At 47.3% G+C, this 27,710-nt stretch overlaps 12 protein-coding genes across 12 annotated transcripts; 6 read left to right on the top strand and 6 right to left on the bottom strand.

Moving 5' to 3' along the window:
• Positions 1–3,144: 3,144 nt before the first annotated feature.
• N7468_008583 (uncharacterized protein) lies at positions 3,145–3,711 on the bottom strand (the record flags this gene model as incomplete). The annotated part of the gene is made up of 1 exon (XM_058477879.1): positions 3,145–3,711. One exon carries the CDS (start codon positions 3,709–3,711, stop codon positions 3,145–3,147), a length of 567 nt encoding a protein of 188 aa, XP_058328224.1.
• Positions 3,712–9,315: 5,604 nt separating this feature from the next.
• Positions 9,316–9,579, top strand: N7468_008582 (uncharacterized protein; the record flags this gene model as incomplete). The annotated part of the gene is made up of 1 exon (XM_058477878.1): positions 9,316–9,579. One exon carries the CDS (start codon positions 9,316–9,318, stop codon positions 9,577–9,579), a length of 264 nt encoding a protein of 87 aa, XP_058328223.1.
• Positions 9,580–10,357: 778 nt separating this feature from the next.
• Positions 10,358–11,663, bottom strand: N7468_008581 (carbon-nitrogen hydrolase family protein; the record flags this gene model as incomplete). The annotated part of the gene is made up of 5 exons (XM_058477877.1): positions 10,358–10,531; positions 10,590–10,634; positions 10,695–10,916; positions 10,974–11,464; positions 11,516–11,663. The coding sequence occupies 5 exons, from the start codon at positions 11,661–11,663 to the stop codon at positions 10,358–10,360; spliced, it is 1,080 nt and encodes a 359-aa protein (XP_058328222.1).
• A 3,598-nt stretch (positions 11,664–15,261) lies between these two features.
• Positions 15,262–15,816, bottom strand: N7468_008580 (uncharacterized protein; the record flags this gene model as incomplete). The annotated part of the gene is made up of 1 exon (XM_058477876.1): positions 15,262–15,816. One exon carries the CDS (start codon positions 15,814–15,816, stop codon positions 15,262–15,264), a length of 555 nt encoding a protein of 184 aa, XP_058328221.1.
• Positions 15,817–18,528: 2,712 nt separating this feature from the next.
• Positions 18,529–19,410, top strand: N7468_008579 (uncharacterized protein; the record flags this gene model as incomplete). The annotated part of the gene is made up of 3 exons (XM_058477875.1): positions 18,529–18,591; positions 18,648–18,818; positions 18,871–19,410. 3 exons carry the CDS (start codon positions 18,529–18,531, stop codon positions 19,408–19,410), a joined length of 774 nt encoding a protein of 257 aa, XP_058328220.1.
• A 549-nt stretch (positions 19,411–19,959) lies between these two features.
• N7468_008578 (uncharacterized protein) lies at positions 19,960–20,285 on the top strand (the record flags this gene model as incomplete). The annotated part of the gene is made up of 2 exons (XM_058477874.1): positions 19,960–20,218; positions 20,254–20,285. The coding sequence occupies 2 exons, from the start codon at positions 19,960–19,962 to the stop codon at positions 20,283–20,285; spliced, it is 291 nt and encodes a 96-aa protein (XP_058328219.1).
• Positions 20,286–20,860: 575 nt separating this feature from the next.
• On the bottom strand, positions 20,861–21,393 carry N7468_008577 (uncharacterized protein; the record flags this gene model as incomplete). The annotated part of the gene is made up of 2 exons (XM_058477873.1): positions 20,861–21,088; positions 21,151–21,393. 2 exons carry the CDS (start codon positions 21,391–21,393, stop codon positions 20,861–20,863), a joined length of 471 nt encoding a protein of 156 aa, XP_058328218.1.
• A 638-nt stretch (positions 21,394–22,031) lies between these two features.
• Positions 22,032–23,485, bottom strand: N7468_008576 (ankyrin repeat domain-containing protein; the record flags this gene model as incomplete). The annotated part of the gene is made up of 3 exons (XM_058477872.1): positions 22,032–22,509; positions 22,571–22,963; positions 23,439–23,485. The coding sequence occupies 3 exons, from the start codon at positions 23,483–23,485 to the stop codon at positions 22,032–22,034; spliced, it is 918 nt and encodes a 305-aa protein (XP_058328217.1).
• Positions 23,486–23,746: 261 nt separating this feature from the next.
• Positions 23,747–24,259, top strand: N7468_008575 (uncharacterized protein; the record flags this gene model as incomplete). The annotated part of the gene is made up of 1 exon (XM_058477871.1): positions 23,747–24,259. One exon carries the CDS (start codon positions 23,747–23,749, stop codon positions 24,257–24,259), a length of 513 nt encoding a protein of 170 aa, XP_058328216.1.
• A 285-nt stretch (positions 24,260–24,544) lies between these two features.
• N7468_008574 (uncharacterized protein) lies at positions 24,545–24,766 on the top strand (the record flags this gene model as incomplete). Its single annotated transcript, XM_058477870.1, has 1 exon — positions 24,545–24,766. The coding sequence occupies one exon, from the start codon at positions 24,545–24,547 to the stop codon at positions 24,764–24,766; it is 222 nt and encodes a 73-aa protein (XP_058328215.1).
• Positions 24,767–25,810: 1,044 nt separating this feature from the next.
• N7468_008573 (uncharacterized protein) lies at positions 25,811–26,651 on the top strand (the record flags this gene model as incomplete). The annotated part of the gene is made up of 4 exons (XM_058477869.1): positions 25,811–26,102; positions 26,164–26,232; positions 26,286–26,441; positions 26,494–26,651. The coding sequence occupies 4 exons, from the start codon at positions 25,811–25,813 to the stop codon at positions 26,649–26,651; spliced, it is 675 nt and encodes a 224-aa protein (XP_058328214.1).
• Positions 26,652–26,904: 253 nt separating this feature from the next.
• N7468_008572 (uncharacterized protein) lies at positions 26,905–27,105 on the bottom strand (the record flags this gene model as incomplete). The annotated part of the gene is made up of 1 exon (XM_058477868.1): positions 26,905–27,105. One exon carries the CDS (start codon positions 27,103–27,105, stop codon positions 26,905–26,907), a length of 201 nt encoding a protein of 66 aa, XP_058328213.1.
• Positions 27,106–27,710: the final 605 nt, after the last annotated feature.

Below are 27,710 nucleotides of genomic sequence, written 5' to 3'. Positions count from 1 at the left end.
CTCGAAATATATAGACAGCCCTTAACTAGCCCTCAAAATATACAAACAGTCCTTAAATAGTCTTTAAATAGCCCTTAAACAGCTCTCGAAAATATACAGGCTACCCTCAAATCACTAATCTATCCTTAGTTTTTTGCTAACTTATATATCTTCTCAAATCTAATAATATTTTTAGTTTATAGATTATTATAAAGGCTCTTTTATTAATAAATATAATATAATTAGACTTTATTAGAGGACTTATCTTCTAATAAATATATAAAGAAGAATTATACAATATTTAATAAAGAATCAAGAATTTATAAGATATATTTAATATTCTTATTATTCCTACTAATATAATATTATAAATATATATATCTAACCCAACCATATTAAACTAATATATTCAAAAATCATCTCCTTTCTATTCATCCTCTACCATTTACTTTTAGAGATTCAAAACCTGTAATATAATCATTACCTACTATACTTTATTATAATATAACTAAATTTCTTATAATTTCATAAGACTTAAATAGTGATACTATAGAGAATAAACTATAAACAAGAACAGGCTTAAAAAATAGTAATTAAATAGAATAAATCAGCAGAATTATATATCTAAATAAGGAATAGCCAACTTTTTTTATGTAAATAAGGACAGATAAGGGCTGTCCGCAAGCAGCCCTCTAAGGGCAGAGGGCCGGGCGAGGATAGGCAAGAACCCGTCCTCTGCCCCGCAAGGGCCAGGCGGAGGGCGGGAGATACTGGCCCTCGAAATGTTTTTGATAAGGTCTACTCTCTAGGCAAATTCTAGGTCCATTCTGTTAATGATAGCCTACGTTAGGGAACAGGAAGATCTAGTAATAGCGCTCATATTCGAGATATTAGAGCTAGAGGGGGAGAGGAGAAAGAAAAGAGGGAGGAGCTATTGTAGCGACCTATCTACTCTTACACAAACCTCTATCCCATCTATGCCTACCTTGTAGTTCGGACGGTTCCTCTTCTAGTATCAGGGCAGTGGTAGAAGGCAGAATCGAGTGAGCGGTGATAATTTTTCTCTTCTCTCTCTATCTTAATCTCTCTACTTATAAAATACTCTTTTTTAAAAATACTTCTTTACTAGACCTTCACAAGACCGTGGCCGATACAGGTGGACTTGAAAAACTTGCGGATATTATGCAAGGTCAAAGCCACCGTGCTAATCTGAGCGCCACTATTGCAGAGGCTGGAGGTCAACATTACGGCGTTGTAAAGGCTGGAAAGGTGTCATCCAAGCCGGCAGTAGGACTAGGAACGGGTAATCACCCGATTCTTGCTCCAACTGGCCGTGGAGGTGGTGTGATGGGGACACGAGGCCGAGGAAATCCCTCTCGTGGCCCCTTTAACCCCCCGTCGTCAATTCCAGCCCACGAGTTGAAGCCCTTCCGTGGAGGACCATTGTCTGGGGTATCCAGGCTGGACCCTGCGCTTGATGCTAATAACGCCCCAGGCGAGGTGTTTTCTCGACAAAGCAGGAGCCCTGGTTATAGAAGAGGTCAGCCTGTTCTACGCTTTTTTTTTTTTGCTTTCTCTTTGAAGGCAGGCTAACATGGTTTGGTTCACAGGTAATCGACGACGGGTTATGGCATCAAGACCTCCTCGGGAAAAGTGAGTATTGAACAGTCCTTAGAAGTACCCCTGGTATATTGAGATTATGCTAAGAAGAAAAAGTCTCAGAGCCCCAATTCTGGGGACGCCAATGGACTTCCTCCAGCAGCTTCACTCACTGTGAAGGAACATCCCTGGGCTAATATTCGATCAACTGAGCCAAAAGACTACCATATCCGCGCTTCGTGCGCGGATATACCCAGGCACGCCTTATATAGTACACCCTCTAGCTAGAGTCTGTGACAAGGAGGCTAATATTACTACGAGTTCGTTGGGGGATAACTCGATGGTAGTGAGATAACTAAACTAATCGCTTGGGAAACCTTCCGGTTCCTTTCGCGATGGCTTTATATATTGTGCGGTTTGTTTAGCGAGCCTTCGAGTGGGTCTAATTCTATTCAACATGTACGCCGAGTCTTCTCCGAGCTTCCTCTGCGGCTCCCTGCGGCACTCTCGTAGTTTAAACAAAGCGTGTCATGACAAAATCCCTCTCGTGGCCCCTTTAACCCTCATTTGTCAATTCTCGTCTATAAGTTAAAGCCTTTTCCCGGAGGACTATTCTCTAGACTAGAGTAGCGGAATATCGAGGTAGTTAGTTATAAATCATGTGATTATATCGAGCTGGCCCCAAAATTGAGACGATGTGGAAGCGGTGTAAAATCCGCCCCGAAATTAGACCCACACATCCACATTTGTGGAATCCCACTAAAAGAACAAAAAACAAAAAATAATACATACAACAGTCAGGATTCCCATGTGGTCACCCACCATAGTACTAACTGACCGGCGTGTGGCTTAAGTACGGCTGAGCGGACGGGAAGCCCTGTTCTCCACACCCTATGGTCGTATGTGCTAGGACATATAAAACAGTAGAATATATGCTAGAAATTGCTGAGATTAAAACAGAAGACGGGACGGGTAACTAAACTTATAGTTCACATAGGGTATCAGTCCTCGATGTCAGGACCAAGACATCTTCTCGTCAACCATTTGGCTTTTAGTAGTGCATGTTCTGTTCTGCTGTCTAGTTAAAAGAAAGAATGTACTTACGGTCTTAGCTGGCTGGGCCTAAAAGTTGCTACAAACAGCAGGGCATGTGAGACAGCTAACTCGTGCTTCAAATCCTATAGAACCAGAAGGGCAAAAAGTCACAAGAGGACTCACAAAAGCTATGTTCGACCTTCATCTGCGATCTATGCTTGCGCTTCCCATACCACAGCTGCAATTTCTTTGAGTCTCTCATCTTGAATCACCAAATCCTGTTCTCTGGGTGATTGTGTATCTGGCGATCTTCTCATAAGACGACTGAATTTAACAGTCATTGGGCCCCCTCGGACCGTGATGTTTCCGGTGCTCTCGTTCTTTGCGATGATGATATGCTGAACCCTCCGATTTTCAAACATATCACTTGCTGGCCCTGTCACGCTCAGGTCACGCTCTCGCACCTCCAAATCCATCTCACCTTCTCGCCTATCCCGTGGATAGCGCTCCCAAACATCAAGCACTAATTTCTTAGTTCGATCGATTTTGCAGGTTATGCAAGCTGCTGCGTCCCCTTTTCGTCGGATTAAGCCACCATTTGGCAGTATCCTCAAGACGTGGGAGGGTTTGGGATAGGCCGACTTCGATCGTAATGGAAGGTCTTCGTTTTGGGAAACCAGAGGGAGTTCTCACTGGTCCGAATGCGCCGTCGGGGACTTTTTCCTCGTTCGGAACATCTCTAGCCGAAACACCATGTCCGATCGAAGGGATAACCTGAGATTGAAGATTCATCCCCATAATCCATCCAGTGATTTCCATACCGATGCTGGCTGCAGCGGCTGCGTGCTCTAGCCGTGGTGCCATAATGAGCAAAGTGTTCTGATTGAAAAAGCGAAATCGTTTTCGGCTTTCTAAGTTGAAGAATTCCTCCTTGAAATGGGTTGCGTTGATGAAGAAGAGGAAGTATGGGGTAGGATTATAAGAAAGGAGTTGGAGTTGGTCTTCGTCTGTTTCGTGGCTGCTAGGCAGCAGGAGATCGTGTGAGTGAATGTTGTATTTGGCAAGCTGGAGGTTGGCGGCAAATGACTGAGTCTGCATGCGCCCTGATGTACATACTTTCTAGGTAGGAACGACCGCTTTTGAGTGTTGCCTTGAACCGCACCCCATGTCAGAGGCAGGCAGGTATATCCATATTGACATTCGAGTGCTTGAAGGCGGTCTCGATACTCAGGATAAATGGCATGATACATCCGGTTGTACGTGTTCTCTTGGCCACGGTATTGATGTATTGAAGCGCAACAGAGTTTTTCCCATCGAGTGGACTCATTTTGGAATATCTCCCAAAATTGCTGATCGTTAATGTATAAATATCTGGGAATATGTAACGGTATATCATCTAAAGATTTGTCATGATGCTGAAAACCTTGTAGTTCAGGCTGGTGTATGGACATCTTTGATCCTGACTGAATATGCCGGCAAAGCGAATACTCAATTTTGTCGGGTTGGGCTTCGAAGTGCTGGATACGCTCCTTGAAGGTATCGAGTTTCGGCATTTCAGTCTTCTAATATCCCGGGGTAGACTCCAAATTACTTCATTATGACCAGGACAAGGGACTACTATACCGGGGTCTAGATTGCCGTAACAGGAGCACTCAAGTAGGTGCCCTTGGTTTGGCTAAAGGAGAAGATGGGCCCCTTTAGCGTCACACGATCCGCTTGGAACAGGACGTGGGTCGCTGAGAGCTCAAGTTGATTATATGCGCGTGCATCCCGACTGACACAGGAATACGAAGAGTACCCACGAATCAGGGGAAAGTTACTGCCAGCGTGATCACACCGGTAGATATATGCAGAGCTTTCTTTCCAGTTTTGAGAAGTCCAGTCGATGCCTCGACAACGAACGGATGCGGGGCAGCGTAAATGTGTCTCCTCGGGGGAATGAGCGATTTATATGTGGCTTGCTTGCAGGTCCGTGATCGCTTTTTTGGCCCCATGTGATCAGACAATCAAGGACGTACAGCACGGACTAAATCTGCGAGAGCACCCAATCAGTTTGGCTGTTCTGTGAGAACCCTGTAAGACCGGTCACCTTCTATTGTCTCTGTTAGGAACTTTTTGCTTATCCATTGAGAGATATATTCGTGCATTTAAGCGATCTGCAATAGGTGTAGTGCTTGTTCTACTTTAATGCTAGCTCAAGTGACTCTTTCCAAATATTTCCTCGTTCTGTTGATCAGGAAAAGCTTCGGCCACAGTACCGGCCTCCTCGTCTTCACATGAAGGGCGTGGAGGAACGTAATGATAAAAATCTTTTCTTCGTGTAAAATCATCAAGCAGTATTTGTTTCTCGCGAACAGTTGCAGGGTGTTATTGGCAGAAGTTGACGACAGCTATATAGAAGGCAGGCTGTGAAAACAGATATAGAAGCAGGAGAATGAATGGCAACAAGGAGTTTGAATCTTGTGGAGAAGGCATTGCAAAAATGGCCTTGCATGTAAAATGCTTCCTTCAAGGGGAGAAGGACTAGCTAGCTAGCACTCATTGACCAGGGTGGGGCCTCCGTACATCGCACAGACCGTTCCAGATCGACCGCTGTCACTTTCTGCGAAGATCTGCCGCCGAAGGCCCGTTTCCGCATCCCTTCCGTCGCCGCCCACACTCATTTACATAAGTAGGCAGCCAGATTTTACTCATGCGGTTACTACTACGATCTAGTCTGAGACTTTCGTTCTTTCGAAAGCCTCTCACCGTTTTCCACGGCTCTGGCGCTGAACTGCCTCTTGGTTTCCCAATTGAAGAAGAAAAACCCCTGAATATGATGCGAAAACCTATTTTCCTGTTGAACCAGGCTACCTTTTCAATGGAAGGTTTGAAGCGCTAGCCAAGCTTGGCTGGGGCAGTTGCTCCACCGTGTGGCTTGTCCGGGATGTTCAACGGTACGCCATAAGGGGTTCCTTACCATGGGCTTGCGCTAATAGACGAACAACTCAACAGATGGCGCTGCCAATCCGAACGCTTCTTGACACTGAAGATTGGTAATTGCGATTACCAGGACACCAATGCAGCTTCACATGAGGCTCGCATTGAAAGTCTCATTGCGCAAGGAAGCCACAACCACGACGGCCGTAATTACCTCCGGACCTTTGTTGAACATTTCGAAGAAAAGGGCCCGAATGGCACGCATATATGCTTAGGGTATGAGCCAATGCGAGAACCATTGTGGCTGTTCCAAGGGCGCTGTTGGAACCAGAGGCTTCCCTTGGGTCTTTTGAAAGGGTATCTGAAGCTTCTTTTAAAAGGCTTGGACTACTTACACAGCGAATGCAAAATCATACATACAGGCAAGTTGAGCCTGCAAGATCGTGTCTTGTGATATTCATATTCATCATCTTTGCAGATCTCAAGGTAGATAATATCCTGGTCGGGTTTGAGGATTCTTCTGTTCTACGAGACTTTGCGCGTGCCCAGTCATCTAATCCAATGCCCCGAAAGACCCGAGATGGGCATCGTGTTTACCTTTCTAAAAACGATTTTGGAAGCCTAAGATCGTATTACATCCTCCCAAAAATCACAGATTTTGGCTTAGCACACCTGCAGGAAGATATCTCGGTCTTGAACAGGCATCCGATCCAGCCAGATGACTACAGGGCTCCCGAGGTCATAGTTGGCGCAGGTGGACTTACAGTGCTGATATCTGGAATTTAGGCGTCCTGGTAAGCCTAACTATCTTAAAGCAATGTTTGCAAGCGTGCTTATCTTTTGTTAGATGTGGAACCTACTTGAACGGCGGGATTTATTCTCCATGACTCACGACAGTCAAGGGAACTATAATCCTGCAGCACATCTCGCAGAAATGATTGCATTGCTTGGACCACCTCCAAAAGAACTCATAATTCGTGAAAGAGAAGGCCTAAAGTGGAAATGGGCCCCGGCTGCCCAGAACGCATCGGGAAAGTTTTGTACCACCGCATCAGAGTGGTTTGGGGGCCCGTTTTTTGACGAGAATGGTGAAATCTACACATACACAGTACTCTTTTTCATTAGACTAATCTCTTATTTGATCAGGTGAATTTTTGCACAAGGATTTGATACCCCACGGGCTCAGAATTGAAGATACAGTTGAAGCAGTCCAAGGGGAGCAGAAAGAGGAGTTCCTCAACTTTGCCAAAAAGATGCTTCGATGGCTTCCAGATGACAGGAAAACCGCCAAGCAACTTATTGAAGATCCATGGCTTAGTGAGGATTCAATAAATGGGGTATGAAGTACAGTGTACGTCAGATGGATCTGCATCTCATGAAGTAATCTTACTCACGGGTATTCCAAGTATATCCCATAAAGAGAAGCCGTTCTCGGTACTAACGATATTCGTGACCAGATAAAGCATTTCGCAGGTATTAAGTCAGTCCAGCAATCCGTAGTTCAACAGACTATCCCACGGTGTCTGCCTTTTAATCTAATCAAAGTATGCATGGATCCTTTAGATCGAATTGCGCCATATGAAAAGACGCATCCGTCGAAGCTCCTTCATTGTGTTCATACTGTAACTACTGAGATTATAGTGACTAAACGTAACCAGGGTCGCTTAGACTCCAACTTCTAAATCAAAGCATTTGATTTAGCAATAACATAAGCCAAGTCGCCAATCGTCAGGCATCTAAGTAGCTTAACCCGAACCCGCTACAAAAAGTCAACTATTCGAAGCTCTCACAAAAGAACTTCCCCGCCAGGCCAAGCAAGTCCTTGATTCTTGGATCGTCTATTTCGATTTTTGTGGGCTTTCCCACGTCCGCGTATTGAGGAGGAAATGGATAACATTATTTCTTAAGGGTCATCCAAACGGGTAAAGTAATTCTATTCTTGTGTTTAACCGAATGCGTCTCTACAATCTCTTCATTAATGTATGGGGCTTCTAGACCTCGCATGTTCGCATTCTCGGATTCTCGTATTTAGTCCATACGAGAATCTAGTAAATCCTAGAATCCGAGCAATTCATGGCCTGAGACCGACCACGGCCAAACTCCGTCACGGTTCGCCTTCAAGGAGCAATTTACTATATAATGTAATCAGTTCTTGAAATGATTCCATAAATTAATTTCCCCCCATCTTCACTCCCACGACACATTCCTCGTTTCCCCGCCATGTCTACTACTGGCGGCGGATATGAATACCTGCTTTACCGCTATACACCGTCTATTCCAGCAGCAGCAATTTTTACCGGAGTGGTTCTCATTCTTTCCATTTTGCATTTTATCTCGCTGGTCAAAAGTAGTGCCCTGTGAAGGAACATCCCTGGGCTAATATTCGATCAACTAAGCCAAAAGACTACCATATCCGCGCTTCATGCGCGGATACACCCAGGCACGCCTTATATAGTACACCCTCTAGCTGGAATCCGTGACATGCCCATTTCTTCATCCCATTCGTGGTTGGCCTACTCTGTAAGAAGCATCACCAAAACAATACCCCTTCAGTATCTAACATACCTTGATATTACCCACTAGTTGAATGCGATGGATAAGTTGCTCGCATCTTTTCGCATTCAGATACCACAGCACTTGGTCCATATATTGTCCAAACCACAAGTGCATTGGTTGCGACTGGTGCGTATTGTGACTTCAATTGTCCAGCAGTCTTGGGTGACCCTCAAATTGGGACGTCTGAGGCCTCTGTTGTTCTACAGTAATACGCAAGATGACTGGAAGCTGACGGATCGGAAAGTGATAGTAAAAAGTATGCTTCCTGAAAACGTGCGGTCGAAAAATTTAGTAAAGTTTGCTGTGGGAGCGCCTCATGCTATTGCTAATTTACGAGAATTCTTGAGTGATTTGCGACAGGTAAGCTCCAGCTCTACCGAAATGAACACTGGTAGCCACGTGGAACCACCCAACGAGGTGATATCTTCATAGCGCAAGATCACTCAATCGCCGTACTTGAAGGTATGTACATGTGTATATTGTGCCTCTTGTTGCGAAGTACTGAAATTAGTTGACCCATCTCAGAAACGGATCAGTTCGGCAAGTTAATCAGTATAAGACTCGAGTTAGTCTGATGTAGTAGAGCATATGAAGCTGGGCCGAAAGGCCGCTTTTGTACACGTTAAGATTTGTTCTCGTGCCCTTGGATATCGCTTGTTGTATCTATTCTACACAATCTTAATGCCCCGCTGCACGTGTGAAACTGCGGACGTAAAAGGAATTATTTATCTTGTCGATCCCAAAATGGTTGCGGATAGTGGAGTCTATGACGCGAGCGCGTGTCGGGAGATAATTTCTTTGTGCATTTCGGGCTAAGTTAACAGTATTCCCCAGGATATGCACGCTTTTTATTTTACAGGACAGTAGCATCTATTATGATGCCTGAATCTTTGAATTTCCGTGCTCATTTGGGAGCCAACTCTCGCTTTGCCGGACTGAAGACCAACCAATTTCGGAAAGTCCCAATGGAAATTGTCGAAGCTATATTCCGACTCCTTGTTTGCTCGGATCAAATTTGCTTTGCACTCAGCTGTAAAGGTATTCATGCCATATATGAACGACAGAAACACTTGATTTCCCCACCGAGACTCCAATCAGCTATTCAGAGAATAGACCTATGTCTTCGACTTCAAAATAAACGCTGGATGTACTGCACCCAGTGTTCCATTCCCCATTGGTACTCTGTGTGGCGCAAGATTCAGTCATCGCTCAAGTCAAATCACATAGATGAAGATTGTCGTTCAGGTTATCAAATCTGGCATCGCCCTCCTTTCGCAGGACAAGTCGACATTTGCCCCTGTACAACGTTATCATTTTACAGACATCAACTGTATTCATATCTATGTCGAAATCCAGCTTTTACCAGTCGAGCTGTGCAACAAAATCAACACCAATGCCAAGGATTCAGACAAGCTGAGCTTGACATTGGTTGTGATGAACCATTTATCCAATATGCCCATGAATGTACCTTTGGCAATCACCCCTCAGTAGAGACCCGAATTACAACAACTGTTTGGTTCGATGAGATCTCCAAGACTCTGCAAGTGCGAAACCGTTTCAAATTCGACTTCTCCAAAGCGGGTTTCTCACACCTAGGACCCTTTGGTAGAACAAGTTCTAATCGTTGTCTTCATAAAGACAGCAGAAGATGGCTGGAGGACTTTTTTTCATCGTTCCAAATCAAGCTTCCATATAAACACCCAGGATCACAGTTACTGTCAGTGGCTTGGCTGGGATACGTCTCATACATTTGAGGTCCTCTTACATAGGAATCTCGGAGGGAGCAAATGGCCTGATAGAAGATGGAGAAGCCATTGTCACAACTAGCCAATTCAAATCTTAATGGAATTCTTTAGAAGCGGAAGCAACTTATTAGGAGCTTTGGACCTTTAGTTTTTGGTCTAGACATATCTATTGTGAAGGAGCAGATGTCTTTATAGCTGGAAAAGCAATCTAATCTTAAGCCCAAGATGAACTCCAAGCAGTCTTACCGATATGGCCAATGTCAGGGTAGAATTATGATAGCTAGTATCGATATGTCGTCAGCGTCGGAGGCCCGACTACGCTTAGGACTCGAGAAACTGCTCATAGATCCTCCGGAATGGGTAATCTCCCACTAAGCAGGCCTGCTTTGTTTCAGCTGAGTCAATATGTTCAAAGAGTAGTGATATTCGGTCATTGCATCAGAAATTGCTGAAAATATTCACAGAGCCTGGTAATCTGGATAACCCCTCTCAAGCTGAATATGTTTCCATGTAACGTCCTTCGTTCATGCACTGCCTGGCTCATTGCTGGCCGCGTCCAGTGGAGTAGACAGTCCCACACGATCAATTGTCTGGGTATAGACTACACCACCATTCTCTCGGTCTTCCTCCACCACCAAGTTCTTGCGCTTTGTGTCGACAAGAAGGCGAATCAAGTCTGGTCGCATGTAGTGGCCACCCTTTACCAGTACTTGTTAGATTTGACCAAAATATTTTAAGATACACTATAGAACTTACAAAATCGGCCAGAGACTTGGTCAAGTGAATTTCGTCGAGATCGATCTAGGGCTCAATGTCAATATGGCAAGCACCAGCAATTGATTTTCGGAATAATGAACTTACGTCAACGTAAAGAAGACCTTGGAAGTCCTTTGATGGGTGAGGAACGAGGTTCTGTCCATCAGGGCCAAAGATGCGCCCGTTTCCGTTGTAGATGTTGGGATCCTCAAGTTCCTTCCCGGGCGGAGTGTTCACCTTGATGCCTTCAGCAGTGATAGTCTGCCAGGGAGCGAGGGTGAAAGCGCCAGTCTCGATTGCGTACGCAGGTGTGACGAGCTGGGCGGTCTTATGTCAGTCATCAGATCAACACTTCGTATCGCACAGTCTACAAGGGATTCTTACATCCGAGTTGGCTTCGGCAATGTTGGTGTATGGGTCGGGGTACTTGAGCGTCTCCTTTCCCGGGTACAATGGCCAGGCCGCGATATGGACTTGTTCGCCAAGAGAGGCGGCGTAGGCCTTCATGAAGGGGTTCATGTTCTCCCAGCAGTTCAAGTGTCCGATGCGGCCGATCTCAGTGTCCATCACCGACTCTGTGGTATCACCGGTGCCATCGCCAAACACAAGCCGCTCGACATGGGTAGCGCGAATCTTGCGGCGGTGGTTGATGACTTCTCCGGCCGGGTTGATCATCACCTGAGTGGTGTACAAGCTGGCGAGATCAACCTCGGAGTAGCCAAGAGATACATAGATCTTGTTGGCGCGTGCGGCTTCACGAATGCGCCGCATTTCCTCCGAGTGTGAAGGAAGGCTGTTCTCACGGTACTTCTTCAGGAGAGGAAGGCTCTCCTGATAGTTTACCTTCCAAGCCCAGTACGGATAGCCCGGAATCCCTGAAGGCTCTCGTCAGCTCTTCTCCTAGGATTTCCAGGGGCTTAACTTACACAGTTCTGGGAACGCAACCAGCTTGCAGCCGGCCTTTCCAGCTTCGTCGATCCAGTGGATGGTGCGACGAACTGATTCCTCCAAGTCGAACCAGCCTGGCTCGGCATTGACTGTTGCCGCCTTATACTTCTTGAGAATAGGTGCCATGACGAAAATGAAAGTTCAATACTAGTTATCAAAAGCCAGAGAGGTGATGAGTATCGATTGAATGATGGGTTTCTGAACAAACAAGCTCCTGCTGGCTCTATTTATACCTTACCAGACAGCTGTGATATCCCCTGAAGTCCTGCGGTCTTCATGTTTTCCCTCCATACTGTAACTCCAAGTTCCGCGTCAGCCGATCCGGGATCTGGATTCGGTGAATGAGTTCCAGCTGCTTATCTGCAGAACTCTAGTCATTGGATGCCCTGTATCTTGAAGCAGGGTCGGCATCTGCTGTGCCAAAATTCATCATAAGAAGGCAAGTGGAGTCTGGGGAATCCCGAGGACCTGCATGTTCTATTATGGGAGTTTATTCACGGTCACGCCACGAACAAATCCCGGTCACCCCGCCCGTTACGCAAATCCCGACGTGAAACCTTTTATCTGGGGAGCATAATCCAAAACTATTTGGAGAAGATTCGCAAGACGAGTATGATTCGGAGGTCGGGATTTGGCCTGCTCGATATCATGCCACGTCTTCCAGCCCACGGATAGATCTGCCCTGCTGATTGATAAGCTGTTAGAACTAACCAGTCCACGGGTCCTATGGAGTCTCGGGGTTTCATTCTTTTGGTATGTTTTCCTTCCGCTATATCCCAACGGGGACGACATTAGAACTCCATGGATTCTCTCGACTAACTGGCCTGTATATCTGATGCGACAATTTCTGCCATTGAGTGGTCGCATTTCCTATATGCCATACAATCAAGCTTGAAGGCATATCAGATCCTAATCAAAACCTTCCAGTGCAATTGGCTGTAGTACTGAACAGAAAGCATATCTGTTCCTGTTGGCACCTGTTGGCACCTGGAGGCAACTGCGTAGCATATACTTTTCAATAAGACAGAACTTCGCTAATTACAATTCCTATCACATACGACCACAGGGTGTGGAAAACAGGGCTTCCCGTCCGCTCAGCCGTACTTAAGCCACACGCCGGTCAGTTAGTAGTATGGTGGGTGACCACATGCGAATCCTGACTGTTGTATGTGTTTTTGCTCACCCGTTGTGTGTCCCGCTGAAAATTCCTCTTTCGGGTAGTTTATCCGTTTTGCTGTCTGACTCGCTTTCCGTTCCCTCCGTGTTTATGCAATATACTAAGTCGCTGATCTGGATCACCATGCTAAGCTGTAGCTCGATCCCACAATCTCTCTCCCATGTTGACGCTGCGCAGTGGAACCGAACCCTTATGTAGGAATTCCAGGCTGCGCTGGCAAAGAACCCTAAAGCCAACCTTATGCCCATGTTCCTGAGCCATATCGTCACGAACATCACTTTCGCAATCTCGTCAGCTCTCTTATGCCGCCAAAATCAATCTCCGGACTCTGCATGCACTCCACGACATACTCCGTGATAAGGTGGAGATAAATCTGCTATCTGCCTTTCCGAAAAATTACAATCGCAGGATCGGCATGGTGACGGGGCCGAAAGTCTTACCCTTAAATTGTGCAAGATGTCCCAAATCAAGGCCCGAGATTCCGTACCCGTCTCGAAATCGCTCAGACTGCTCAAATCGTCTTCCCATTATCTGGTATGGTGGCTCATTGGTCGCAAAGTACTCAAAAGAATCTCCCAAGGACGAAGAGAAGGCACTTGCCACTTCTCTTAAGCAGCTTCTCTGGACTCACCGGAGATATGGGAGAATCCTGTTCGAGGCATGGTAGTCCAATGCAGTAAATCTGTTGTCGCCGAACTTATTATGGGAATATGTGAACTCGAGATACCACGGAGCATATAACCATGCAATTTCTTTCTGAACAAGCACCTGATATTCCTGCCCCCAAGTGCTCATGGCTTGGTCCTTCTAGGTCCATTCAGCGTCATTTCCATGTCTTATATTCCAGGGATAACGCTAGCCGAAGCATGGCCCACTCTCTCTCATGAGAGGAAGGTATCGATCCAACAGCAGCTAGAACATATATTTGTTCGGCTACGATCTCTTCCGCAGATCAGCAAAATTATTGGTGGCGTATCTGGCGAGGGAGCTAAGGAGCCTCGTATCAATGAAATCACTCTCTTCAAAGGTGCCAGAACTCCTCAGGAGTATAGCGATTTACAATTTTCGGCCCGTCATCGTGGCTGCAAAACAAATGTGGAGTTTCTCTGCTCATTGCTAAGAAATGATGATTCCTCACTGCTTGGGCCTATCTTCACCCATGGCGATGTGAGGACTGCTAATACTATGGTCGAGCAAGCTACAAACATCGGCCAGTATGCAATAACCGGAATCATCGACTGGGAGGATGGCGGGTTTTACCCTGCATATTATAAGTCCACTACCTTGACACGCACTTTAAGTCGGGTGAAACTACCTTCGAAATAGCTCGAGTGCCAGCTCTTTACCTACCGTGTAGCGCCAATGCAGGTTCAGTGGAACGCAAACTGCTTTGTTCAAGTGCTTGAGAAACCACGACTTCCACATTAACCATGATCCGGCGCATGACTTTTGAAGTATTCTGCCATATGGAGCTATACAAGCCTCGTAAATTCAATTCAGCCGCAGCCGATAGCTTTAGCTAGTCGTCGCGGGTAAGTAAGATTTTCTGTAGGGTTGAGTGATTCCAAGAAAGCGAAAGTCTGAGTAAGATCGTTCATCCATTCTTTTCGGGGGGCGGCTGTTCCAAATTTTCGACTTTTGTAACCATTATATTTTCCTTGGCTTGAATGTGATTTTCCTGGGGTCTGGTAAACAGCGACATATTGTAGCGTAGGCGACTCCGACCTGATCAAACTGGGGCCGTACTAAATGGTAACGGTCCTAGTGCGAATTCTTATGAAAAGAGTGATATTGGATAAAGCTAGTCTCCGGGGGGGGGGGGGGATCCCGGGATCATATGAAGAAAATATTGTAGCATATACGCTCCCAGCCCATATGAACTAGAGCCATATACTGGGAAAACTACACTATGACTGTGTTGTATTACTGAAGCTAAGTTTCGGGTCCCTTTTGAGATAGGAATGAGGGAATGATGACGGCCCCATTACCCTCCGAACCTGACCCTGGCTGCCCGTAGACGGTGTAGCATATACCGGCCCAAGCTGTATAAACAAGGACCGTGAAATCACAAAATGAGACCGAGACTTCAAACTCCTAAGAAGGTGTGTATTTCTAAAAGCTAAGGGTAGCCCCCTTCTTGGGGATAATAATGACCAGATGATGACGGCTCCACCGCCCTTCGAACCTGAATCTGGCTGCTCCGTAGACGGAGAAATTGCCGGCAGAAAAAGTGCTTTCCCGCCCTTGCCGCCACACCATCACAGTATCCAGGGTCCTTCCGCCTTTCAGGCCTGACTGTGGCTGACCTATAACGGGCATTTTCTGCCGGCAGAAAGTAGTCTGTCCCCCAGCCGTCACAATATCTACTCAATTAACAGTCAAGCCCGCTTGCTGTCAATAGGGGCCATACTTCTCATGGACTCGAGGAAGTCGCCATTATATGAAAGGGGAGTACAGTCCACGATAGACAGTCACGAGTTTCACTTGCTGCCTCGAGGAGGTCCGCTTAGTGGGTATTAATTTCGTCTCTTCCGGGCCTTTGTGACCCTATTCGTCCTTGTGGGCCTGAAGAGGTCGGCTTGCTCGCTGGGGTGGCACACATAATCTATGACGCGTGAGGGCATGGTTGGGGGTGCAGGTCGGTTGGGGCTGAGGTTGCAGTTGGGGCCGGGCCTTCCTCGTCGGCTTTGCTGTCAAAATGATCTGGCTAGTAGAGAGCGTTGCTTCAACTTCCATCGGACTGCTATACCGGGCTTTAATATTTGCGAGCATGGCGAGATTGTTTCGGATTGGCCTGGTGAGAGTCGCCAGGACGGTTCTCACTGTCGGTCTAAGTTGTGCTGTCCTGTGTTTATTCTCTATTTTTTTCCGTGTTGTCAGGGCGTTCTCGTAACGTTTGTTAACAGCTTGTATGTTCTTTTGGATATCTGCTGCGAGATCGAGATTTCTTGCAAGAGTCGGGAATTTTGCCTGATAGTCTATTGTCGAGACAGCTGTATATGTAGTTTGGAGTTCACCGATTAGGCCCCTTGGCGCTGGGTTCGTTTCCCTGAGTAGCTCTATAGCAAGATCTTGGGATTCTTGGGATTGGCGTTGAGTCATCTGGGGTTCGAGTGTTATAGAAGGATTAACTGCTGGATTGACCGCTGGGGCCTTTGGAGAAAAGTCTGGGTGATCTATAAGTCGTACGATGGAAGGTTTGTCTTTGTCGTCCGCTAGGCTGAGATCGAATATTCTTGTTGTAATCCTGTCGAACTGTGCTCTACGGCCTGGTTGTCCTGTTCGCTCAAAACCAATCCTTCTGTTGGGATGGTTATCCCCTGTAGCTGCAGCTTGGTAGTGATCTTTTTTGCTGTCTCGTCGTGATAGATTCATGTGATCGTTCGGTGTGCAGCGACAAATCCCGCCGGTGGCCAAGTTTGTGCAGGAACTCGATATATTTATACCTCTTTGTGGAACTGCTCCCCCTGAAGTCTCTAATTTGCGGTCTCTTGATCACAATGCGAGAGTAAACCTCGGGATACCGAAGAGATGACTCCCCGCCTAACTTTTCAGGGAAGATTGCCTGAATATCGGCAAGCTTTGAGCTGTTGGATTTGGCGGAAGATTCGTTGGCCGGGTCTACTAACAACCTTGGCCCACGGTTTGACGAGGAATCGTCAACATCCTCCAACTTCTCCCTAACCGCGGTGTTTGTAGCCTGACCCTTCAACTTCTTCAATTATGCCTTTATATTCCACGGGATTTCATGGGAGAATGAAGGTCCAGAATTCTCGGTGTCCAAACCTGATGAGCTGGTGTGAAACTGGTAACGATGACCCAGTGTCGCTACATCATCGGAAAAGCTTGTAGTACGATTTGAGACAATGGTCACCAATCGTGTCGTCCGGACTTGTTTCAGAATATCGGACATTCCATACTGCGCCGTGAGTGCATAGCCAGTAATGGCCTGGAACTCTGTGATAACGTCTAGAACAAGGCCTCGCTGTTGAAACGGGGTATCCCTCTCTTTTTCCAGAGCCTGTAGGGTTTTTTTTAGCCTCTTTGAGTGCCTTTGTAATTTCAAATTCAAATTATTCAGAAAGAAAAGTGAGAGTATCCTGGTCTAGGTATCACGGAAGAATGAAAATTGGTCAACATGGCTTACTAACCTTTGGGTATTCTCGAGTGATAATAGCGCTCAAAAGATTCTGTAGGTGCTCAATCAACGACTTGATCCCACAGCTATCTGAAAACCCAGTGTTCCATGTCGTACTGGCTTTGAATATCGATGGTGAGATATGCGTGAGGCGCGGAACGATGTTTGAGGAACGCGAAGGAAAGATGGAGAGAGGGAAGGGGGAACGATAGGTTTGATGAAAAGTAATGCAAGGGCCCTTGGCTGTGCAACGGCACCTACCTGCGAAACAATTCCAGGTGCCCAAAACACTTGCAGGGTAGATCTTCACACGAGAGGCGAGCTTGGTACATCCGTTGATGGCCGTCTGCAGGCTAGGTAAACAGCGTCATTACCCTAATCAAGGTGATTCTTTCAGCATTGATGGAATGCACCATATCTAGGCTATGGAGTTACTAGAGCAGATTGGTGGAACCTGCGACCGTTATTGGAGCATCAGCGAGGAACATGCCGCCTGGTATTGCGGCGGGGAGTGTCCCTGTTGTCTCCTTAGTGGCAGCTCTATCTTTGATCCATCGGCATTTTCTTGACCCCAAACCGGTCCCATATTAGAGAACAGGGCCAGCTCTTAGTTGCTTAACGCGCCTCACACGGACCCCGAGGATAGCCAACTACTCCATACACAGCCTTATGTTAGGCCAAAGTTGAGATCTGGCGATGAAGCGAGTTCAGATGTGAGCCTGAAATAAGACTCCACTGTGCGATGTTGAACACTCGAGTCGAGGTATATGGATCGGCAAGATTGGACTAGAGTTGATTGTGCAATATTCTGAGTACACTTTGTAAAGACAGCCAGTTTTTGTAGCTACGTCATGGTTTAGTGCTGAATAGTTACTAGTAATGAGGTTAGCACTGAGGATATGATAACTTGTCAGCACTAAGAAGCCTCTGAATCAAGGAAGCGAAGAATTCGAACAAAAATGCCATTCCGACTTTAAACTCTCTTCTAGGCCAGAATCTTGGATGTCGGCTCCTATAGCCAGAAATCAATCAGTCCTTCCTATATCTATAATTGGAATCGGGGAATGCAGGGTCTCAGTTGATAGTGATCAGCAGCCCACATATGAGCTACATATCCACGGGTCTCGATCTGAAGATTGGGGAAAGCGAAAATGCCCGATTTGGACTGAAACAAGGGGGTCCCCTGCACAGATCGGAGGTTTAAGTGGAAATGAATGTGTCTAAAGAAAGATTGGGTTGATTTAGCGGAAAGCTTTTCCACATCAAGGAACATGGAATGTATCATTTTCTGGCAAGCCTGTTTCCTCTTTTGTCATATCGTCCAAGGCTTTTAGATGGAAAATTCCACGAAGACATTAGTACTAGTGGCGTTAATTCCCTATGCTCAGTCTCCCTGGTTACGAGCCTTATGAGCTTATCTCGGAGTGTTTTTGTTTTTCATGGATAGAGGAAGGAGTAGCGCATCAACAGCATTGTCAAATTCCCAGATGTGGTAATATAAAAAGATATCTTTGACGCCGCATTGCGTTCTACAACGCGCCTATCGTCGACAATTTTCGCCATCTCCGTTCTTCTTTCTTTCACCTTCTTTACTAACCAGCAGGTGGCACTCTCTGACTGTGCCTTGGATTTCACAATTCATAGTCGATTCGATTACTGAAGCAAAGGATTTCATGATGAGGACATTCGCTTTACTATCCCTTTTGAACATCGGTGTCCTTGCTCATCCTTCGGGTCTTGTAAGTATTGGTCCGCCTACAGATGACGACCAGTAAGCTGACTGAAAATCTTGAAGTGGTGGGGCACCGACACATGCTACCCAAGTCCTGAAAATACCGATAACTCTTGTCTGGGGCCTCAGCAATCTGGGTTTGACTGGTCCCAACTTGCCAATGGTGACAACTGGAGCTTCGAAGGCTTCAAATTTGACGGGTTCTCTGCTAGAGATGTGTGTGGTGCTTCCGGGGTATGTTCAGATCACTCTAGTGGCGGAAGATATTTATTGATCTTGGACCCAGGGGAAATGCATTGCGGCGAAGCTTTCTCAGGACGACAGCTATGCGGTGAAAGTGGAGGCAACTCAAGCCCCGTTTTCAGTTCAGAAGTTCCATCTTTCCACATCCCGTGACACTCTTTTGATGCTGAACTATGAGATGGCAGATGGATCTTACTGTCATCAATTGGCTTCCAGCTCCCCCGAGGGGGTCGATGTTGTCAATCAACAATGTGGCGGTGCTGTCTCGGTTGAATTCACTCTTCCTGAGGATAGCAAATTCGGGGAATGTGATCTCAGTATCCATCAGATGGACTTTGACTGTTCCAAGGGAACGAAGCCGCCTGGTCATCTACCACCTCCACCTTCTCCAAGCCCGAGTAGCGCCCAAGAAGTACCTTCGGTTGTTCCTGAGAACAAGCCAAGTATCACTTCGGATGCATGGACTGAACCAGATATCACTTCGGGTGCATGGATCGAACCAAGTATCACTTCGAAAGCATGGAATAAACCATCTTCCACGCCGAAGCTTCCACTGTGTGGAAAACGATGGAGGTTACCGTGACCAACTGCCCCCCAACAGTGACCGATTGTCCTGCACATTCCACTGTTATATCCACTTATACTACGTCAACCACCGTGTGTCCCTCTTCATTGCCGGCGGTATCAACCAGTTCTATCCCACCGGTAATTAATTCCAGGCCACCGGCAATCACCACAAGCCCTGGTACCCCTGGTGCACCTGTTGTCCCCGTTTCTTGCCCTAACTTGCTACCGAAATGCATGAATACGTGGCTCACAATCCCGAAATGTCACTCCAACAGCGATGCTGCTTGCTTCTGTCCCTCTTCTGAGTTCACAGAGAAGGTGGAGGCTTGCATTCACGCCTGGGGCGAATCTGAGAAGGAAAAGGACTCCGCGTTATCCTACTTCGCAGGCATTTGTGCACCATACATCCCAAAGAATCCCGATATTATTGGCCTTGTTCCAACTACTAGCGTGGCTTCAAGTCAGATTTCTCAGCCTCAGCCTCGGCCCACCAACTCTGCAGCAAGTGCCCCCCCCGTCGTGGGCCTCGATCACTGCCCCGGCCACTGCCCCGACTAGTCCCCTTATGGAAACTCCTTGCACGACCGTCACATGGGCATCTCACACTGTAACAGTCCCAAAGGTTGGATTTAGCACCGTACCTGCTGGCAGCACGACATCGGTTGTACTGGTAATTCCAACATCATCCACTGCCCCAGCAGCATCAGCTACTTCTCTGGCGACAACGAGCCACTGCTCTAAATTCAAAACCATTACAACAGTCGTTCCTTGTGACTGCGAAACCTCGCTCCCTACGCACCCTGCTACAGCCGTTTCCCCCGGCGGTCACGCCCTCTGGAACATCCTTCTATTCCAACAGTGGCTCGAAATTATCGGCAGGATATCTTTTGACTATCGCATTCGCTTTCACGGGCTTTTTCATTTAGGTTCCCTGCACATATTTTCTTCTGTTGACACTTTGTTGTACTATATAAGGCGTGCCTGGGCATATCCGCACATGAAGTGCGGATATAGTGCTCTTTTGGTTCATGCGCGGGACATCAGCCCACGGATGCTCCTTCACACTGTATAACTCACTTCGAGCCTTTTTTTCTGTCTTGCCTTTTCCTCCTTATCCTGTTCTTTGCTCTGTAATGTGGACAGTTCTTTTTAGAAAGTGATAAGCTATGCTTTCAATGATTTTACATACCACTATTCCAAAAAGAGAGCATAGAAAATATGATAATCCCACGTATGTTCTCTGAATGATTATTTTGTAGGTCCATTTCCGGAGAAACATTCATATGATGGATGTCTCTTTGTGATTTGCCGGCTGAGGTTAGAGAATATATACGGTTCCTGTATAAGTACAACGTCGATGTTGTTGGTGAAGGCCAGTGTGAGGGCGATTACGTGTGAGTCAGCGCCCCGTCCGACGTTTAGCTGAAGTAGCGTGAGAAGTTCTTTGCGGGTGGAATTCCAAAAGATCATAGTTGTTCTTCGAGAAGTGAGTTGAACCGGTTTTGTGGTTTAGGGGTTGCAAACCGCACTGTGCCGGCTGTGGCCGGGGGTTCTTTTGGTGGCTCCTGAGGTGGAGGAGTGGTCGGTCGAAAAGGGGAGACGACCTGGATTTGCGTGTGGGGTGTGTCTATGGCCATAGTTTGCTCTTGTGTGTCCGTAGGGCGCTCTGAGGAGCAGCCTTGGTCTGTTCGAGCCTTTGCTAGATTGATTACGCTCGTCTTTCGAATTTCTACTCGTGCCTTAGTGCGAGTGATACCCGCTCTAGGGCGAAGTAGGCACTCAGGGAAGTCCGCTGGATGGGGTCCGTGGCAGTGGAAACATCTTGGAGGGCAGCAATGAAGGCCTGGGGTAGAGCAGTTGTTGGTATGCCCTTCTTCCGTGTGTTCAGACGAGCCGCAGAGACGGCATTTTGGGGGTCGTGCACACGACCGGGGGTTGTGCCATTTCCAGCAGCGGTTGCACTGGATGACTGTGACTTTCCTGGCGAGAAAGCGGGCATTGGTAACAGTACCGAAAAGACGGAGCTGGACTGGGAGGGAGATCTTTGTGTCTTCAGAGAAGAAGAACAGCGAAGGCAGATGCTACTACAGGGCTCTATCAATAGACTACGCCCGGGAGCTGGAAAGCGTCGCCGGCCTCAAACTCCTCCGGAACAGCCAAGCTCGGAAGATGAAGGGTCAGTTGAGAGGAAAAGGAAAAGTAAACGAGGACGTCGAAAAGGTGAGCTGCGTTAAAGCTGAATATGTGGAACAGCTGAGGAAGATTGTGTCTTCATCCGGAGGTTTCATTACCCACCCCCTGGGTGGGCATATGTGCCTAAGTCTCCTGCCATAAAGGCCTCTGCAGCCAGACATACCCGGCTCGGCGCGTAGCTGAGAAACGGGCGTTGCAGTAAGGCGCGAATGCAGATGTACTTGCTATCCGAGGTTCGATTGCAATATCAGCATAGTCAAGCTCTTGTTGGTTGTTGTTTTGGAGGCCTTAAAGAAAGATGATTGTGCTACTTGCAAGAGACTACATTAAAGCGCGCTTAAGATAACTCCAATTTCGAATGTGGGGAAACGGTAACTTGAATTTGTGGAGCAGACCATCCGACAGATATACAACGGAGCGTATCCTGGAAAAGAGAATGACAAACTACTTGCCGTCCCCGAGTGCCTGAATAACCTCCGATTGATTTAACATTCGTGCATACTCCAGAGCTGTGCGACCTTTTGCATCTTGAATACTGGGGTTCGCTCCTTTGCTGACCAAGTAGCGGACCACATCCACCTTTCCGAGTTCAACAGCCTTGTGCAGAGGCGTTCCAAGATTCATAAAAGAGAATAGTGCTCGAGAAGGATAATGGCCCTCGTACATAGTTGAATTGATAGCTGCCCCCTTTTCGACGACAAGACTTAAGACCGCAATGTTATCCGAATGCCGTTCAATTGCGTGATGAAGAAGCTGGCCTTTTCGGGTATCTCCGCCACGACTGAGCATGAGCTGGATGACTGATATTGGGGCGCTCTCGACAGCAAGGGAAAGTGGGGTGAGATCAATAACACATTGTCGATTGGGATCAGCTCCATGATCAAGGAGCCAAGCTGCCATCTCCTCATCTGAAATAGCATTGCTAAAGAAATGTTATAACGGTATCTCTGAGGACATGGATTAGATATTGGGACGCGTCTTACCCTAGTACGGGAGGTTTGAGCTCGCTTATAGGCTCATTGATATTCCATCCATTTTGAAGAAAAACTTCTAGAGCCTTTTTTCCCTTCACTTTGACGGCTTCCAATGCATAGAGTGGATCCATAGGCAAGCCGCGATCAAGAAGCTCTTTGATGAACTGTACATCGTCTAGTCTGATAGCTTCGATCATTATCGCATAGAAGTCGCATATATCAAAGTCCTCCGATGAAGAACTTTGCGAGTCAAGAATCTCGCGAAATTTCCAGATATCACCACTGACGCAAGAAGCTTGCAATTTCTCAAGAGTCGCTGCCGGCGTTCGAGTTGGAATTTGAGGATATTCGCTCGGCTGGACCGGGAAGTAGTCTGGGGGGGGCCAGGACGTCCATGGCGGGCTGGATGAGAAACTTGATGTCACGCTTACTTTGGCCTTCAATGAAGCGGGAGGTAATGTACTTAGCAGTCGGCGGCGAGGGAGAGGTATTTAAGTTATTTCGAAGTCAGCAGACGCCGCATGTGTAATCCCTTAAGCTGTGTTAACCAATTAGAAGCTGTGAACAATAGGCGGTGTGTTTTGCAGCAAAAACGCTGTCTTACTGTTAGTACCACACCAGGGAGGGAAAAGCCTAGTGTGGGAGCCAGCTGATACAGTATTGGCCAGTATACATGGCAGCGAATTAGATGAGAGACGGAGCTGGCTTCGTGAAAAGAATTGATTGACTGAGAAAAAAAAGGCAGAATGATCCGTGCGACCAAGGACAGGTTGCAATACTCCTAATAATAACTTGAGTCCCCAAATAATCCAGAATTCCAGTACCGGACCAATCAATTGGTCCCGAAAGTAAGGGCTCCACTTTTCTTGACACCTACCCGGGTTCTGTTAGTCCCACTCCTCCCTGGTAGCGCCTGAGTCGCATCTGAGTGGGGCTAGTAAGGCTCCTAATTGGAGACTTGAACTTACTATGAGTTTTAGGATGGGCGGCTGGCTTTGGAAAAAAGGTGCAGTCCATTGGTTAGGATTGACAGAACAGCCCAGTACGTGAAAGTCATTGTTATAGCGTTCTGTACAGCAGTTTCTTTGGAGGCTATAAGTAGCAGGCAATCACTCTTGATAGACAGAACGTTTTAAGTCTTCTGAGCAAACATATATACTGCTATCTTCAATACGATTCCCCAAAATGTCTGGATCAGGTATTCTCGCTCAATGGCAGGCGTCTCGTGCCGTTCTTGTGGTCCCAATGGGCGACGTCCAGTTTCTTTCTTTCCAACAAATGGCGGCCATTGGTACCAGGGACCTTGGCTCATGCTCTGTCGTTATCATAACATCCGCACATGGTGCCATTCTTGCTCATATCCCTCCCCAACCCTTGCAACCATCGCCCGACCCGTTCGCCGGTGATAACAACGCTCGTTATATGATGAGTCGCGTGGCTGCTCTATATCAACAAAACAGAGGGTACTTTCCTTCAGCGGACACGGCCGTCGTTTGTGCTTGGTTCCAAGGAGCTGTGGCTTTGCCTGATCAGATGGAGATAATGACTTCATCTCTTCGACAACTGGGACTCAATCCAGTCATCAGAACATATCATGTGCCTGGAAATCGGAATCTCCCTGGCCAGGGAACTGTGATTGCCATCAAGGTTGCCAACCAGAATAGGGCTCAAATATACGTGGAGGATCGTCCGATCTAGAAGCTTGATGGGCGAGTGAAGGGGATCACCTGTTGAAACACGGCTCAGAAGGCGCGTAACAAGTTGGCAAGGTGGATGTGGGACTTCATGTCAATTGTTTTTATGCATGCAGTTCCGAGTCAGTACATAGAATGCAAGTCGAGGTCGAAAATGGATGTGAAATAAGGGTTGAATTAAAGCCGAGGTTGTCAAGGAGGATGGGAGATGCGTTCGTCTAGTGCTCGACCCTTCACAATCGAACGATCGTGTTAACTTTGTCATTCTCACATACAAGTTCGACCGATAATGGGGTATCTAGCAGATGCAAGGGCTACTACCCGTTTTCCTTTACTCGTCCTTCTGGATAGGAAGCACACTTGGCCTTGTAACATCCAATCCTTGATTGGAAATTCGACGGTATCTACAAGTGCCAAGAGACCACTGGTTCAGCCAGATCGTGGCAAGCCAATAACGCTGCGTCTAAGCCCAGCTGAGAGGGCCAGTGCGGGGGCGCGCGACGGAGGGTGAGAATCACCCGCTCTCACCCAGCTTCTCACCCGTCTATTACGCATTCACCCTATTCACCTCGAGTCGCGCGACGCTAAAGCAACGGTATACATTCCATTCAAGACCATCGGAGGATATGGTCTCCTTCAATCTGCTAGCAAGCACATACGACCATAGGGTGTGGAGAACAGGGCTTCCCGTCCGCTCAGCCGTACTTAAGCCACACGCCGGTCAGTTAGTACTATGGTGGGTGACCACATGGGAATCCTGACTGTTGTATGTTTTTTGGTAACTTTTTTGTTACCCCTTCCCTTGAATCTGTGTGGCACAGCGTAGGTTCCGAATCAGCAGTCGAGGTAGTAGCAGTCCCGTTGGGGGTCCAAACGCGGTCCCTCTTCTATTGTCCCCGGACAGTAGAGGTCAATTCAAGCCGTCTATACCAGAAGGGGAAAAAACACTAGCATGGAAAGAAATCTTACCCCAAATAACTACTAGGGCTGTGCCTAGTCGGACTTTTGCAGGTGACACAGCTAGGTGACACAGCATCATTAGTCGATGCGGCTGGAAAGTGACAAACAAATTGGACTCGACCACCTCTCGAACATCCGTTCATCGGGTCCGTTCGAAAATATGCGACAGGCAGACAAAGCTTCAATTTCGATTCTATGTTCGACGGCGTGTTCGCCATAGGCCCTTGAATTATGAAACGACGGCGGCTCCCGCACCGGTCGATCTCGTAGATCGGCCGATGCGGGCATACCAGCTACATTCCTGACCCACACAAGTATTTCTGAGCTTCATCCCTAGAGAAGCTTCGCGGGGGTAGGCCTCCTGCGCTTCTATCCCATGAGCTGGAGTGAGACATCTGTTACACAAATCGTTGTGTGGGGTTGAGAGTATTCCATGGGTGACCAGAGCGCTTACCGAGATCAGGGGAAAGATCCCTTGCTTGGAGCATGAGAATTTTGTAATCTTGCATAATTCGCACCTCAAAAAGGGACTCCTTCAGCTTCTTCATCTGCCCATCTCCTATCAGCAGGGTTAGAGTACTGAACACTTGCCAATATGCATGTCAAGATCTCTGCAACGAGCGTATATGCGCTGATCGCGGTGCTCGGTTACGCCAAGGCCGATGCCACCGGCCCTACATTCAATACCGGCCATGTGTCTTCGGGGATTTACATCCTTGAGGCTATCTCCACCCTGATTCTCCCAGATAGCCCACGCGGGTCCACGGGGACTCTCTTGCTCTCGGCCGGCATGGATACCGCCGCCGGTGAAGACATAATTCGATTCGAAGCAACGAACTCGGATAGTACATGGGATGTGCTTGCTTACACCCTCATACAGACCCCAGGTACATTTGATTAGTCCGGGTCTGTAGTTAGAATTCGCTAACCGAAGTTCTTTGCCGATAGCGAACACTCGGGCTCCAATCCCTGTGCCAAATACCGCTGCTTCGCCAGGTGATCATGTTACAATGCACTGTAAGGAGCAGGTGATCCGAAGACCGTGGAAGCATGACTAACTACCAGTGCAGATGTCTACGATGAATCTAGTCAGAAATATACTCAATATATCATCTTGAACGGCAATGATGTCTCAAATCGGACAGCCGGTGAGGCTGAAGCCAAAAGCTGGGGGAGCTTTGTGACATGCCAGGACCAGGGCACTTGCGGCACTGTTCCTTCACACCGTAAGTCTATACCGCAGGTTACCTAGCTTCTCTGCTAATGGATATTCTCCAGAGTGGATCGATACAAAGATCACTCTTAGCGACGCAGATCCCGCCTACGGCTCTACGCTGGTCAAAAGCCAAGGTGTTACTGGTGACCTCAAATCAAAGGATGGCGGTGTGACATGGAGCTCCTCACAGTTCAAGATCCCTGAATACACATTCAAGTGAAGATGATAAATGGAAGAAAAATGTCCCAGGGTTGAGAGAAGGAATCGAAAGTTTAGTTACAAATAAAGCGAGCTCCAAATGACCACGCAAATACCCCACCTACTCTTCGGAAGGTCAGCATCGACCAGCTCCTCCGGTTCTCGTTGAGCTGTGACCTTTTCACTATCCACAGCAGCGTTGGTACATACAGTTCGAACGCCCGTGGCAAAAAGCCCAGCAGCAAACTACATCAAGATATACTGAGCTCGGAACTCTATCCTACTCTGTTACTTAACCGGTACACCAGTGATGAACCGGCTAGAGGGCTCCCAACTCCTAAAGCAACAACCTGCGAGCTCTTCACCGTCAAGATGCCCAGGTCAACTGTGATATAACGGAATGCGATGACACCGACGATCACGCAGATCGACACACCGAGAACAGTCGTCAAAACAATTAGTCCGTTACTGAACATCATAGTATGCTCTCCACCACTGGCCATGAAACTGTTCGGGCTCAGCTTTCATTAGTCTCAGTTTTATCTCCAAGAATCTTTTCTGAAGTCCAAAAGTTCAGAGAGACGATGATGTACGATAATAGCACGGGCGATAGAATGCGATGTAGGGGCAAGATAGAACGGGAGGCAAGAATATGGCCTCTTGAAATATTCTCCGGTTACATAGTATCTCAGCCTGAGAAACAAAGAGCAGCAGATTGACTGGTATAATAGCAGATAAGTAATAAGCATCCATACTTCCAAGGTTGTACACGGAAACCCCATGAGCAAGAGCTGAATACTGTCAATCAGTCGGGCCTGTAACAGTTGCGAGGGAACGAGAAAGATGTCTATGGTCATCCGGCATTCGGGCATATTCAAAAGATCACTCCACAACCAAACCTGGCGGGTCTATGAAGAAAACGATATAATCCAACTGCCAAACCCAATAACAGCACTTGACCAAGTCCCGTTAGCGGCACCTGCACGATAACGCAGATCCAGATCATCGATAGCCCCGATAAGCCACGATAAGCCCCTCCTCCGAGCCCCATCAACAACTGTCTCAAGCTTCCAAGCTTCCC

Source organism: Penicillium chermesinum (genome assembly GCF_028974085.1).
Source record: "Penicillium chermesinum strain IBT 19713 chromosome Unknown utg000006l:1.0-2335141.0:1.0-2336784.0, whole genome shotgun sequence".
NCBI classification, from domain to species: domain Eukaryota; kingdom Fungi; phylum Ascomycota; class Eurotiomycetes; order Eurotiales; family Aspergillaceae; genus Penicillium; species Penicillium chermesinum.
The sequence above is the reverse complement of the archived record's forward strand: the minus strand, read 5'-3'. Positions and strand labels throughout refer to the sequence as shown.